The sequence below is a fragment of the Poromitra crassiceps genome, assembly GCF_964638095.1.
Source record: "Poromitra crassiceps genome assembly, chromosome: 28".
Lineage (NCBI taxonomy): Eukaryota > Metazoa > Chordata > Actinopteri > Beryciformes > Melamphaidae > Poromitra > Poromitra crassiceps.
The window spans coordinates 19,386,077-19,401,822 of record NC_139651.1 but is presented as its reverse complement, the minus strand read 5'-3'; the positions used below and the strand labels follow the sequence as shown (position 1 = coordinate 19,401,822).

The 15,746-nt window shown below is 44.9% G+C and overlaps 1 protein-coding gene across 1 annotated transcript in view; it reads left to right on the top strand.

Moving 5' to 3' along the window:
• Nucleotides 1-15,746, top strand: part of igdcc3 (immunoglobulin superfamily, DCC subclass, member 3) — a gene marked incomplete at both ends in the record, with an annotated part of 115,381 nt that overhangs the window by 62,945 nt on the left and 36,690 nt on the right. The window contains one exon of the mRNA XM_083662323.1: nucleotides 15,513-15,657. Coding sequence (XP_083518449.1) covers nucleotides 15,513-15,657 — 145 coding nt within the window. The remainder of the gene's footprint in view (nucleotides 1-15,512; nucleotides 15,658-15,746) is intronic.

The following is a 15,746-nucleotide window of genomic DNA, read 5'->3' as shown; positions in this document are numbered from 1 at the left end:
ATTGACGTATAATATCCCCGTCGACTCAACAGTGTAGTCTCATTTAGCCGTTTGCTAGCTAGCCGCCCTTTTAACGGCACGTAAAAGCTTAAAAACTCATAAAAGTGGTCCTCATGTGTGAAGATTATCCCACTGAACACTGGTTAGCATTTGATTAACGGCATTAGCTCGGGAGGTAGAGCAGGTCGGCCATTGACTCAAGGGTTGGCGGTTCGAATCCCGCTCCCTCCCAGCTGTTGTCGTTGTGTCCTTGGGCAAGACACTTAACCCTCATTGCCTCGTATGAATGTCTATGAATGTTGGTGGTGGTCGGAGGGGCCGTAGGCGCGAAATGGCTGCCACGCTTCCGTCAGTCTTCCCCAGGGCAGCTGTGGCTACATCACCCGTAGCTTACCACCACTGGTACGAATGGTGTGAATGAATAATGATTCCTGTGAAGCGCTTTGGGTGTCTAGAAAAGCGCTATATAAATCCAATCATTATTATTATTATTATTATTATTATTATTATTATTATTATTAAGCTTGCGTTGCCCAGAGACCTTATTTGAAGCATCGCACCAAAAACCCATTCAAAAATCCCATAGGCGCAAACAGTCACACGGGCCCGGGCCCAGATACATTTCACATTTCAGTTCCCCCCCCCAATTTTTTTTTTTTTTTTTTTTTTTTTTTTTTTTACAATTAAACCTCATTTACTTATTACACTCGACTGGTTGTTTTTCAGATGTGATGTGAATCTAAAGTGAACTAAACAAGTCAGATCCACTATAAATGTTTTTCAGTAGATGCTGTGATGTAGCCACAAGAAAGGTGCAATATTAATGTTTTTCAGGAGATGGCGATGTTGCTAGCTATAGGTTCTAAACAAGAAATATGGTTCAAATGTTTACAGTAGTTTTCCTTTCTTGCTGCACTACAATGTTACAATGCTGTGAGACAGGCCCGGCGTTAGAGGGGGGCCTGACCGGGCCGGGCCCCCCCATTCCCTAAACTGCCCCCCCCATTCAATTTTTTTTTTTTTTTTTTGTGTGTGCTAAAAACGTTTTTCCGTTTTTCTGTTTTAAAGTTTAAAACGGAATCTGGCTGTCATTAGGCATTGATTAACTGAATGCTATTGCTAACTGTTACTTTGAACCTCCATTTGCAATGATTCTGGCTGGATATTAACTATTGTAAATTTGTCACAATGAATGCAATTTGTGCACAATGTGTAAATACATTTAATATTAATTGTTTAGGCCTAATTATTTGTAAAGTCACAACACATTAGAGATGTGTGTAGTTCTTCATAGATTTAGCCTCTTCATTTTGCTCTCAAATGCACCAGGTTGACGAATTTTACTTTAAAATGTACATTTTCGCCCCAACTGTGCCCCCCAGACACGCCCCCCGCCCCCCCCCAAGTTCAGCTGCGTTCCGCTATCCCTGGTTTCAGGTGCCTCTCTAAAAGGCTGCTGAAGTGTCGGCTCTCCACGCTGGAAGAGCGTCATACACCATCTCTATTATTTATGGCCCTCATCTCTATTTTACTGGTTTACCCAGAGAGTGTGGATGGAGGGGGGGGGGGGGGGGGGCATGGAAGGGGGGACATGGAGGGGGGGCATGGAAGGGGGGACATGGAGGGGAGGGACATGGAGGGGGGACATGGATGGGGGGACATGGAGGGGGGGACATGGAGGAGGGGACATGGAGGGGAGGGACATGGAGGGGAGGGACATGGAGGGGGGACATGGAGGGGGACATGGAGGGGAGGGACATGGAGGGGGGACATGGAGGGGGGGACATGGAGGGGAGGGACATGGAGGGGGACATGGAGGGGGGGACATGGAGGGGGGACATGGAGGGGAGGGACATGGAGGGGGGGACATGGAGGACATGGTCGTCACAGCAGATAGAACAACATGTGCTCAGTGATGTCACAGGCTTAGAGGACCTAGAGGGGGCAGAGGGGAGGTGTATGAGGGAGGGCGATGACATTCTAACACGGGGGTTCACTGGAGCTTCACGTGGTGGAGGGGTGGAGGGTGGAGGGTGGAGGGGTGGAGGGTGGAGGGGTGGAGGGTGGAGGGGTGGAGGTGCTGCAGGAGCGTGTGCGTCCCTCTCTCCTGCATGGCGTCATTAACTCTGTCATGTCGATGAATCATCCTCCGCACGGGGAAAACAGCCAGCACGGGCGCGTGAGGGACATGGAAACGTCCCATCAGATTGGTCGGATCGTGTCGTTTTCCTCCTCTGCATCGCGGGTCGTCACAGATAAACAGCGCCGTTTGGCATTTTAATCACAATGTTTATTAATATCTCATCTTCTGTGTGTGTGTGTGTGCGTGTGTGTGTGTGTGTGTGTGTGTTTTGTTGGGGAGGGGAGGGGAGGGGAGGAATTCCCGCTACCTTTGAGAAGATGATCACTTTTACTGAACAATAAAGACATGGAACATTAGTTTATAATATTAATATAATAATAATATAATACATGGACCATTAGTTTATTAGTTTGGGCCGATAAATGAGATAGGAGGAGGTCATTCAAATAATTGAGATATAATCCACATTGTTCTATAATGAAGGGCAGGAAATCCCTGCTTGAACCTCTGTTAGACGTCACGTGTAGTCTGGAACTTTAGGATGGGGGAAACCTTCATTTCTTCTGGCTCTTGGCATCGGCCCAAAATCCAATACCAAATCAGCGCATCCACACTTTCATTCATAATTGATGACTTGTGTGTCTTTGTGAGAGCGAGCATGTCAAAAGCAGAGATGTTGGTTTCATGTCTTCTTGATGTGGGTGCTGTCTGTGGTCTGTTTGGGTGTAGACTGATGTGGGCTGCAGTGTTGGGCAAGTTACTTTCAAAATGTAATATACTACATATTACCGTACTAGTTACTTTCATTTGAAAGTAATAAGTTACTTTACAAAATTGTGTGTAGAGTAACTCGTTACTTATTACACTACTTTTGCATTACTTTCACCAAAATAACAGCAGCAGCAGAATGACATTGCCACCACGGAACCATCCCGAAAAATAATTATAACCACCTTCAAATCAGTGTAAATAATCCAAAATTCGAAATGTTATTCTTTTCCTTTGTTATTGTCATCTATAGTGGTTATTTGCATAAAAACACAGTTTGATTAGGAAATAATTGCATCTTTTTAAATATGTGCTTTGATTTAAAAAACAAACAAACTCGTAACTTGAGTTACTTGACAAAGTAACTGGTATAATATTACTGAAATCCTATGAGTAATAAGTTACTGCTAAAAGTAATATATTACATGTAATATGTTACTTTTGTAATGAGTTACCCCCAACACTGGTGGTCTGTCTGTGGTCTGTTTGGGCTGTAGAGTGTGAAACAGAAGGGCAGTGCCAGTCAGTGGTGAGCTGAGACAGCTCAGTAAATCACAGCAGCACCTCCTGCTCCTCCTCACTCCGTCATGCTGCTGTGCCGAGTGTCATTGTGAAGCGCTGTGCGTTAAAAAGGAGTGATTTTCCTCACCGTGCACTAATGGCTTTCTGTTAGCGTGCTCTCTCACTCATTGTTCTCATTAGACCTGCTTCATTTACTGCAGCATCTCCTGCTCTGATCATGTGTGACTCTCCTCAACGCGACCAGCTGCAAACCAGCACAACACAAACACATAGAAGAGAAATTAGGGCTGCAACTAACGATTATTTATTTTCATAATCGATTCATCTGTCGATTATTTTCTCGATGAGTTGTTTGGTTTAAAAAATGTCAGAAAATGGTAGCAAATGACGATCAGTGTTTCCCAAAGTCCAAGATGACGTCCTCAAATGTCTTGTTTTGTCCACAACTCAAAGATAATATCAGTTTGCTGTCATACAGGAGTAAAGAAACCAGACAATATTCACATTTAAGAAGCTGGAATCAGATAATTTAGACCTTTTCTCTTAAAATTGTACTCAAAACAATGAATCGGTTAGCAAAATAGTTGTCGATTAATTTTCTATCGATCGACTAATCAATGAATCGATGAATCGTTGCAGCTCTAATAGAAATACAAAGTCTGAGCTTTGACCTCACTGCCTCCTATCTGCTCGACTGTGCTCAGTAGGGATGTGATATGTTATGTTACAGTATGGTATCTACAGTGCCAAAAGATCACACTATACAGTATTTCACGGTGTTAATCCCCCATTATGAAGGTATTAGTGGTGGCGTGTGGCACCCTGCATATTCTGCAACATATTCTGAGCACGCTATTACAGGGAAAACATACAGTACAATAATCATGGTTGCACGAAACCGCGTTAAAACGGTATATTGTTACATAGTGTTCAGTGTGTGTGTGTGTATATCTGTGTGTGTGTGTGCATGTAACTGTGTGTATGTGTAATAGTGTGTGTGTATTTGTTGGTGTGTTATATTCCTTTAGATTAGTCTCTCCAACGATTTAGGGCACAAGAGCAATGCCAGATGATCAATGCCTGCCTTTCCATTCAGCCTCTATATGTATCCAACATACTGTGCATTTTACAATCTCCCTGTGTGTGTGTGTGTGTGTGTGTGTGTGTGTGTGTGTGTGTGTGTGTGTGTGTGTGTGTGTGTGTGTGTGTGTGTGTGTGTGTGTGCGTGCGTGCGTGCGTGCGTGCGTGCGTGCGTGCGTGTGTGCGTTGCTGTGTGCGTGTGTGTGTGTGCGTGCGTGTGGACAGTGGCAGGGGTGGGTGGGGGCCTCTCAGCGCCGCCATGTTTTATGCATGAGGCCTAAGGGTGGGGCCCGTTAGGGGGGGGGGGGGGGTGTCTGCGGACACACACAACAGCCAGATCAGTGGACACCATGACGACTTGGCAGAGATGCACCAGAGCTCTTTTAGGCACTGGTCTTCCTTTCTCCTCCTTTGTTCTTTGGCGTTCATGCCCAATTTCGTCCCTTTCTCCGTGTCCCCAGTGTCCCTCTGTGTCCCTCTGTGTCCCTCTCGCACAGCAATGGACACAAACCGCACAAGCAGCGGTGTGCCCGCGCGGATGCCTGCGTGTGTGTGTGTGTGTGTGTCTTAATCGGAGGCTGTATTTCCAAGACAGCTCGCGGCTTTGATCACGTTAGTCACGAGTGCTCTGGTCTATAGGTTTCTGTACATTGTGTCCTGAAGGACACCTCGCCTGTTTCTCCACACCTAGCTAGGATATGTGTATCAGCGGTGGCGGTGCCTCCGGGAACGCTAATTCAATGCTATACAGTGGCGTCGTTGCCCCAGGCTCTGAGTCACAGCAGACTCTGAGTTACAGCAGACTCTGAGTCACAGCAGGCTCTGAGTTACAGCAGACTCTGAGTTACAGCAGACTCTGAGTTACAGCAGACTCTGAGTTACAGCAGACTCTGAGTTACAGCAGGCTCTGAGTTACAGCAGACTCTGAGTTACAGCAGACTCTGAGTTACAGCAGACTCTGAGTTACAGCAGGCTCTAAGTTACATCAGGCTCTGAGTTACAGCAGGCTCTGAGTTACAGCAGACTCTGAGTTACAGCAGACTCTGAGTTACAGCAGACTCTGAGTTACAGCAGACTCTGAGTTACAGCAGGCTGTGAGTTACAGCAGACTCTGAGTTACAGCAGACTCTGAGTTACAGCAGACTCTGAGTTACAGCAGGCTCTGAGTTACAGCAGACCCAGCCACAAAGCATCACAGATTGAGTGTGTCTGCTCTCGCTCCAGCAGACGAGGCATGGAGGTGGAACCAGAGATATTGAAGAGCTTTGGTACTTTCTCTTGACTTACCTTTACTGTATAGCTTGAGGGGATTTTCAATGTTTGAAAACTTTGATGAAATGAAAAGACAAGAGGTGTTTTCTTGTGTGTGTGAATCACGGCTCACAGTTCAGTTGACTCTGTCAAAGGGATCCTGCTGTTATATGAAGGAGGAGTGAAGAGCACTATATCTGCTCTGGGCTTAGCTTCTGAAACACTGCTGATACTTCACTGTGAAGCTTAAGCCTAAAAAACTGATAGAAGGTTGTGAATCCCAGTCTAAAACACTTTAGGTTGTGAGTCCCAGTCTAAAACACTTTAGGTTGTGAGTCCCAGTCTAAAACACTTTAGGTTGTGAGTCCCAGTCTAAAACACTTTAGGTTGTGAGTCCCAGCCTAAAACACTTTAGGTTGTGAGTCCCAGCCTAAAACACTTTAGGTTGTGAGTCCCAGTCTAAAAACACTTGAGGTTGTGAGTCCCAGTCTAAAACACTTGAGGTTGTGAGTCCCAGTCTAAAAACACTTTAGGTTGTGAGTCCCAGTCTAAAACACTTTAGGTTGTGAGTCCCAGCCTAAAACACTTTAGGTTGTGAGTCCCAGTCTAAAAACACTTTAGGTTGTGAGTCCCAGTCTAAAAACACTTGAGGTTGTGAGTCCCAGTCTAAAAACACTTGAGGTTGTGAGTCCCAGTCTAAAAACACTTTAGGTTGTGAGTCCCAGTCTAAAACACTTGAGGTTGTGAGTCCCAGTCTAAAACACTTGAGGTTGTGAGTCCCAGTCTAAAAACACTTTAGGTTGTGAGTCCCAGTCTAAAACACTTTAGGTTGTGAGTCCCAGTCTAAAAACACTTTAGGTTGTGAGTCCCAGCCTAAAACACTTTAGGTTGTGAGTCCCAGTCTAAAAACACTTTAGGTTGTGAGTCCCAGTCTAAAAACACTTGAGGTTGTGAGTCCCAGTCTAAAAACACTTTAGGTTGTGATTCCCAGTCTAAAAACACTTTAGGTTGTGAGTCCCAGTCTAAAAACACTTTAGGTTGTGAGTCCCAGTCTAAAAACACTTGAGGTTGTGAGTCCCAGTCTAAAACACTTTAGGTTGTGAGTCCCAGTCTAAAACACTTAAGGTTGTGAGTCCCAGTCTAAAACACTTTAGGTTGTGAGTCCCAGTCTAAAACACTTGTGGTTGTGAGTCCCAGTCTAAAACACTTGAGGTTGTGAGTCCCAGTCTAAAACACTTTAGGTTGTGAGTCCCAGTCTAAAAACACTTTAGGTTGTGAGTCCCAGTCTAAAAACACTTGAGGTTGTGAGTCCCAGCCTAAAACACTTGAGGTTGTGAGTCCCAGTCTAAAAACACTTTAGGTTGTGAGTCCCAGCCTAAAACACTTGAGGTTGTGAGTCCCAGTCTAAAACACTTTAGGTTGTGAGTCCCAGTCTAAAAACACTTTAGGTTGTGAGTCCCAGCCTAAAAACACTTTAGGTTGTGAGTCCCAGTCTAAAAACACTTTAGGTTGTGAGTCCCAGTCTAAAACACTTTAGGTTGTGAGTCCCAGTCTAAAACACTTTAGGTTGTGAGTCCCAGTCTAAAACACTTGAGGTTGTGAGTCCCAGTCTAAAACACTTTAGGTTGTGAGTCCCAGTCTAAAACACTTGAGGTTGTGAGTCCCAGTCTAAAACACTTGAGGTTGTGAGTCCCAGTCTAAAAACACTTTAGGTTGTGAGTCCCAGTCTAAAACACTTTAGGTTGTGAGTCCCAGTCTAAAAACACTTTAGGTTGTGAGTCCCAGCCTAAAACACTTTAGGTTGTGAGTCCCAGTCTAAAAACACTTTAGGTTGTGAGTCCCAGTCTAAAAACACTTGAGGTTGTGAGTCCCAGTCTAAAAACACTTTAGGTTGTGATTCCCAGTCTAAAAACACTTTAGGTTGTGAGTCCCAGTCTAAAAACACTTTAGGTTGTGAGTCCCAGTCTAAAAACACTTGAGGTTGTGAGTCCCAGTCTAAAACACTTTAGGTTGTGAGTCCCAGTCTAAAACACTTAAGGTTGTGAGTCCCAGTCTAAAACACTTTAGGTTGTGAGTCCCAGTCTAAAACACTTGAGGTTGTGAGTCCCAGTCTAAAACACTTGAGGTTGTGAGTCCCAGTCTAAAACACTTTAGGTTGTGAGTCCCAGTCTAAAAACACTTTAGGTTGTGAGTCCCAGTCTAAAAACACTTGAGGTTGTGAGTCCCAGCCTAAAACACTTGAGGTTGTGAGTCCCAGTCTAAAAACACTTTAGGTTGTGAGTCCCAGCCTAAAACACTTGAGGTTGTGAGTCCCAGTCTAAAACACTTTAGGTTGTGAGTCCCAGTCTAAAAACACTTTAGGTTGTGAGTCCCAGCCTAAAAACACTTTAGGTTGTGAGTCCCAGTCTAAAAACACTTTAGGTTGTGAGTCCCAGTCTAAAACACTTTAGGTTGTGAGTCCCAGTCTAAAACACTTTAGGTTGTGAGTCCCAGTCTAAAACACTTGAGGTTGTGAGTCCCAGTCTAAAACACTTTAGGTTGTGAGTCCCAGTCTAAAACACTTGAGGTTGTGAGTCCCAGTCTAAAACACTTGGGGTTGTGAGTCCCAGTCTAAAACACTTGGGGTTGTGAGTCCCAGTCTAAAACACTTAAGGTTGTGAGTCCCAGTCTAAAACACTTGGGGTTGTGAGTCCCAGTCTAAAACACTTGGGGTTGTGAGTCCCAGTCTAAAACACTTTAGGTTGTGAGTCCCAGTCTAAAACACTTTAGGTTGTGAGTCCCAGTCTAAAACACTTGGGGTGTGAGTCCCAGCCTAAAACACTTGGGGTGTGGGTCCCAGTCTAAAACACTTGGGTTGTGAGTCCCAGTCTAAAACACTTTAGGTTGTGAGTCCCAGCCTAAAACACTTGAGGTTGTGAGTCCCAGTCTAAAACACTTGAGGTTGTGAGTCCCAGTCTAAAACACTTGGGGTGTGGGTCCCAGTCTAAAACACTTGAGGTTGTGAGTCCCAGTCTAAAACACTTGGGTTGTGAGTCCCAGTCTAAAACACTTGGGGTGTGAGTCCCAGCCTAAAACACTTGGGGTGTGGGTCCCAGTCTAAAACACTTGGGTTGTGAGTCCCAGTCTAAAACACTTGAGGTTGTGAGTCCCAGTCTAAAACACTTGAGGTTGTGAGTCCCAGTCTAAAACACTTGGGTTGTGAGTCCCAGTCTAAAACACTTGAGGTTGTGAGTCCCAGTCTAAAACACTTGAGGTTGTGAGTCCCAGTCTAAAACACTTGGGTTGTGAGTCCCAGTCTAAAACACTTTAGGTTGTGAGTCCCAGCCTAAAACACTTGAGGTTGTGAGTCCCAGTCTAAAACACTTGAGGTTGTGAGTCCCAGTCTAAAACACTTGGGGTGTGGGTCCCAGTCTAAAACACTTGAGGTTGTGAGTCCCAGTCTAAAACACTTTAGGTTGTGAGTCCCAGTCTAAAACACTTGAGGTTGTGAGTCCCAGTCTAAAACACTTGGGGTGTGGGTCCCAGTCTAAAACACTTGAGGTTGTGAGTCCCAGTCTAAAACACTTGAGGTTGTGAGTCCCAGTCTAAAACACTTGAGGTTGTGAGTCCCAGTCTAAAAACACTTGAGGTTGTGAGTCCCAGTCTAAAACACTTTAGGTTGTGAGTCCCAGTCTAAAAACACTTTAGGTTGTGAGTCCCAGTCTAAAACACTTGAGGTTGTGAGTCCCAGTCTAAAACACTTTAGGTTGTGAGTCCCAGTCTAAAAACACTTTAGGTTGTGAGTCCCAGTCTAAAACACTTTAGGTTGTGAGTCCCAGCCTAAAACACTTGAGGTTGTGAGTCCCAGTCTAAAACACTTTAGGTTGTGAGTCCCAGTCTAAAACACTTTAGGTTGTGAGTCCCAGTCTAAAACACTTGGGGTTGTGAGTCCCAGTCTAAAACACTTGAGGTTGTGAGTCCCAGTCTAAAACACTTGGGGTTGTGAGTCCCAGTCTAAAACACTTGGGGTTGTGAGTCCCAGTCTAAAAACACTTTAGGTTGTGAGTCCCAGTCTAAAAACACTTGAGGTTGTGAGTCCCAGTCTAAAACACTTTAGGTTGTGAGTCCCAGCCTAAAACACTTTAGGTTGTGAGTCCCAGTCTAAAACACTTTAGGTTGTGAGTCCCAGCCTAAAACACTTTAGGTTGTGAGTCCCAGCCTAAAACACTTTAGGTTGTGAGTCCCAGTCTAAAACACTTGAGGTTGTGAGTCCCAGTCTAAAACACTTTAGGTTGTGAGTCCCAGCCTAAAACACTTTAGGTTGTGAGTCCCAGTCTAAAACACTTGAGGTTGTGAGTCCCAGTCTAAAAACACTTTAGGTTGTGAGTCCCAGTCTAAAACACTTTAGGTTGTGAGTCCCAGCCTAAAACACTTGAGGTTGTGAGTCCCAGTCTAAAACACTTTAGGTTGTGAGTCCCAGTCTAAAACACTTTAGGTTGTGAGTCCCAGTCTAAAACACTTGGGGTTGTGAGTCCCAGTCTAAAACACTTGAGGTTGTGAGTCCCAGTCTAAAACACTTGGGGTTGTGAGTCCCAGTCTAAAACACTTGGGGTTGTGAGTCCCAGTCTAAAACACTTGGGGTTGTGAGTCCCAGTCTAAAACACTTGGGGTTGTGAGTCCCAGTCTAAAACACTTGGGGTTGTGAGTCCCAGTCTAAAAACACTTGAGGTTGTGAGTCCCAGTCTAAAACACTTTAGGTTGTGAGTCCCAGTCTAAAACACTTTAGGTTGTGAGTCCCAGCCTAAAACACTTGAGGTTGTGAGTCCCAGTCTAAAACACTTTAGGTTGTGAGTCCCAGTCTAAAACACTTTAGGTTGTGAGTCCCAGTCTAAAACACTTGGGGTTGTGAGTCCCAGTCTAAAACACTTGAGGTTGTGAGTCCCAGTCTAAAACACTTGGGGTTGTGAGTCCCAGTCTAAAACACTTGGGGTTGTGAGTCCCAGTCTAAAAACACTTTAGGTTGTGAGTCCCAGTCTAAAAACACTTGAGGTTGTGAGTCCCAGTCTAAAACACTTTAGGTTGTGAGTCCCAGTCTAAAAACACTTTAGGTTGTGAGTCCCAGTCTAAAACACTTTAGGTTGTGAGTCCCAGCCTAAAACACTTGAGGTTGTGAGTCCCAGTCTAAAACACTTTAGGTTGTGAGTCCCAGTCTAAAACACTTGAGGTTGTGAGTCCCAGTCTAAAACACTTTAGGTTGTGAGTCCCAGTCTAAAACACTTGAGGTTGTGAGTCCCAGTCTAAAACACTTGAGGTTGTGAGTCCCAGTCTAAAACACTTGGGGTTGTGAGTCCCAGTCTAAAACACTTGGGGTTGTGAGTCCCAGTCTAAAAACACTTGAGGTTGTGAGTCCCAGTCTAAAACACTTGGGGTTGTGAGTCCCAGTCTAAAACACTTGAGGTTGTGAGTCCCAGTCTAAAACACTTGGGGTTGTGAGTCCCAGTCTAAAACACTTGAGGTTGTGAGTCCCAGTCTAAAACACTTGGGGTTGTGAGTCCCAGTCTAAAAACACTTGAGGTTGTGAGTCCCAGTCTAAAACACTTGGGGTGTGGGTCCCAGGTGGAGGCATTGCACTTTGGTCCCTTGAGAGGAGCACTTAGCCTGAATTAGCTCAGTAAAAAGTCCATCTGTTTAAGGCCTTATATCTAATTTGGTCGGCAATATAAAAGTGCACTGCCCAGAAATGTGTCAGGCTGAGTAACAGTCAGATTTACCGTCTTTCTTGAGGCAATAATGATGGAACCATTAAATGTCCCATCTCTCTACCTTCCTATAGCATATATAGATCTCATGTCGGTGCTGGAGGAATGCTAAATTAGCATGTTTAAATTTTCATCAGAGCGTCCATACATCCATGTGGAGCTCTAAGGTCAAGTCGTGTTGGAGAATGCCACCATTCTCATTAGGCTGCGAGATGGAATAATCACAGCTTAAGACCACTGATGCAACGTGCTCCTACTATACAGTACATTATTTCTCTCTCTCTCTCTCTCTCTTTCTCTCTCTCTTTCTCTCTCTCTCTGTCTCATTATGTGTGAATGTGAGTGTGGGTCTGTCTTTATTATTAATGTACAAATATTTTAGATTTTAGCAGTGGGCAATTATTAAGGTACGGCCTTCTGCATAAAATAGCTACATTAGCATCCCGATACATTTAAAACCATGACCAGCTGTCAAGTTCAAGTTCAACTTTTATATTATATGACATAAGTTGGAGAAAAAACTATAAAAAAAATCAACATGACCCAAGTGAGACGTATGCTGGCAGCGCCCCCCACAGGCAGCGCTGATACTGTCTCAGGCTGTATGCTGGCACAGCGCCCCCCACAGGCAGCGCTGATACTGTCTCAGGCTGTATGCTGGCACAGCGCCCCCACAGGCAGCGCTGATACTGTCTCAGGCTGTATGCTGGCAGCACCCCCACAGGCAGCGCTGATACTGTCTCAGGCTGTATGCTGGCACAGCGCCCCCACAGGCAGCGCTGATACTGTCTCAGGCTGTATGCTGGCACAGCGCCCCCACAGGCAGCGCTGATACTGTCTCAGGCTGTATGCTGGCAGCACCCCCACAGGCAGCGCTGATACTGTCTCAGGCTGTATGCTGGCACAGCGCCCCCACAGGCAGCGCTGATACTGTCTCAGGCTGTATGCTGGCACAGCGCCCCCACAGGCACCGCTGATACTGTCTCAGGCTGTATGCTGGCACAGCGCCCCCACAGGCAGCGCTGATACTGTCTCAGGCTGTATGCTGGCACAGCGCCCTCCACAGGCAGCGCTGATACTGTCTCAGGCTGTATGCTGGCACAGCGCCCCCACAGGCAGCGCTGATACTGTCTCAGGCTGTATTGGGCTTTCACAGAGGACATAAAACAAACATGGAGACAGAAACAGTAGATATTTAAGCCCGTGAATAAATAGAACTCAGCGATAAGCAGCAGTGCGGAACGGACACAGACAGAGCAATGGATCAAGTGTGAGCACAGACACTTAGCATCAGAGGATACAGCTGGGCACCAGCACCTCTCTGCATCAGAGGATACAGCTGGGCACCAGCACCTCTCTGCATCAGAGATGCTTTCTGCTGCTGACGACTTGTTCATCAGGAGTGACGGCTAAATGTCGCTTTTAAAGAGCAGTGCACGAGACAATAAGCGCTTGTTATGCTAACAGCGTTCAGATACGTCCTCCTCGCTGCCAGTTAATTACGCTTGACATTTCAATGAGGACACTTGTCTTGTGGGTGGCGGGAGAGCTGTGAAAGGAACAAGCCTCTCGCTAATTGAGTTTGTGGCTCGCTCCACCTTCCATTCTGCTGGGAGAAGATATGTATGTGAAGCGCAGCTGAATTAGACTCGGATGTTGATATTTGTTATGCGACTGTATATGAATGTCTGTATGTTTCATTCTGTGTGTGTGTGTGTGTGTGTGTGTGTGTGTGTGTGTGTGTGTGTGTGTGTGTGTCTGTGTGTGTGCTAGAATCTGCTCTCAAAAAGTTGTCTGTCCTACATGGATGTTAACAGATGGCAGGAACATTGCTACCCCCTCATCTCACATGTGTAGTTATCACTTCGGGTATGACTGCAGTACTTCTAATGTCTTCATTCAATTGTTATGCGGCATAGGCTTAGAACAACAGCAGGCTAACAGGCTTAGAACAACATAGGCTTAAAACAACAGCACAACAACAGAACAACAGCAGATGTTCTCGTAGAACCTGCATCATTTCTCTTTGTGGTGACTTTTGGAGCGATATGACATATTTGAGAAGGTAAATGATTAGAGCCAGTGCCACAAAAAGATGCCAATATGCTGACAGTTCAGAGATAACTGCGTGACTCCTCTGGGAGCTGCACAGCAGAGTAGGCTCATCAATCAGATATTCAATTGAACATTAGAATGAACCTATATAGGGGTGGGGGAAAAAATCGATTCACCTAAGTATCGCGATTTTTAATGTCACGATTTTTTGAATCGATCTTTTATTCCAGAATCGATAATCGCAAAAAAAAAAAAAAAAAATTGGGTGCTTGCAGTCAGGCCACTCACTGAACAGCAGGCCAGGCGCCGCCTACTGGTTTACTAGTGGTTTTATTACTTTATTAGTTAGTCTGAAGTAATAATTACACTTCAGGGTTAAAGTGGGTGCATCTCATTGTAAAATTGGACTTCAAAAGGCCCAAATCTGGCTTCAAACGGCCCAAATTGGGCTTCAAACGGCCCAAATTTCACGCGCATCGGCCCATATCGGCCTGGCCTGCTTGGTATCTAATGCCCGGCCTGAATTATGATCCCAGTCCGCCCCTGTTTTTAACTATATCGCCCAGCCCTACTCATGATATATAATATACAGTCTCTAGTGTATGATTCAACTTTTCCCATGTTCTAATCTAGTGTAAAAAAGCAAACAAACTGAAAAAATAAAAGAAAAAAATAAACAAAAATCGCAATAAATCGTAATATCGAATCGCAATAATCGTAGAATCGCAATACTTAAGAATCGCAATATAAATCAAATTGGCACCCAAGAATCGTGATAGTATCGAATCGGGAGATAAGTGAATCACCACAGCCCTAAACCTATAGTATATTGACGACGTCCATCATTATGACCCAAGAGGTGGTTATTAGGGGTCCAAGCACGAAGTGCGTGGATCCCTATTGTATCTGTAATGTTTATTATTATTATTCTGCCCTAAAACAGCATGCACGTCAAAAACCGTAAGGGCTACAGTAGCCAGACCTTGCACATAGGTTGGAAATGTGCCCCACTGCTCAGAGACAAAAAATTAGCCATATTGGCCAGATGGTGGCGCTATAACAGACCCTTTTGCGTATTGACCCATAACTCACACCCATTTAAGCCTGCTAGATTTTCCAAAAAAAAAAACGAACTCGTCCTAGGCCATTTGCCCGAATGAGCCCAAACTTTTTCTGTGTCATCTCTGGACTTCCCTGATCTAAAGTTGTATAAAGAATTTGGATACGTGAAACCGTCTTGAAATGATAAATGTTTAAACTTTGACACTATGTCATCATAGATGACATCATAGATGACATCATAGATGACATCATAGATGACATCATCAGTGATGTCACAAGACTGTCACCTTCTCTATGACGACGTCAGTTATGACATCATAAATGACATCATAAATGACATCATAAATGACATCATAAATGCCCTTCTCCTGGTACTATATAAAGCCCCCATCACCACAGCTTAAATCACACTTGTGCAGTCATCACTCACATATCATATATGTGCACATATCAACTCTGACTAAATGTGCAATTCAGTGTCTATATTAATATTATCTGACATATAACCCCCAAGTCACCAGAAGCTTGGACCCCGCATCGCCGCTTGCGGCTATATTTATTATTATTATTAAATTATCCTGATTTAGTTTGATTTAAAAATGGAATTATAATATCACAAACACAGCAATTTGAAACCACTTTGGGTCTTTGTTCAGCCAATCTGTACGTCCACCTCAAAATCGTCCCCTCATCTGGGCTATAGTATAAAGACATTACGACGTTACGATAAGGTCAGTTAGAGTATCTGAGTTAATTGTTTGGCATTGGTATATGTCATACTGAGTGTTGTTTTATGACTCTTTGCACATATGTGGTATGACTCATCAGGACATTTCTCCGTACATTGTGGCCGACAAATGTGTTGCTGTTACATTATTATGAAGTCCACAGATTGATGTTGTGCAGATGTAGTGTTGTTAAACTAATTCCTCCCCACTCCTCCCTCTCTCCAGCCATGACAGACTTCCACGTCCAACCCGAGTCCGTGCACGCCGAGGAGTCTGGTGTGGCCCGCTTCCAGTGTCAGATCCACGGCCTGCCGGAGCCCGTCATCAGCTGGGAGAAAGACAGCCGCCCGGTGGACACCAAGGACGAGAGGTAGGACCACAGCTTCAGGCTGCCTGGACACTGTTCCAGAAGAAGACTACACTTCACTCCTCCTTCACATCCAGATGATCTCTCTCTCT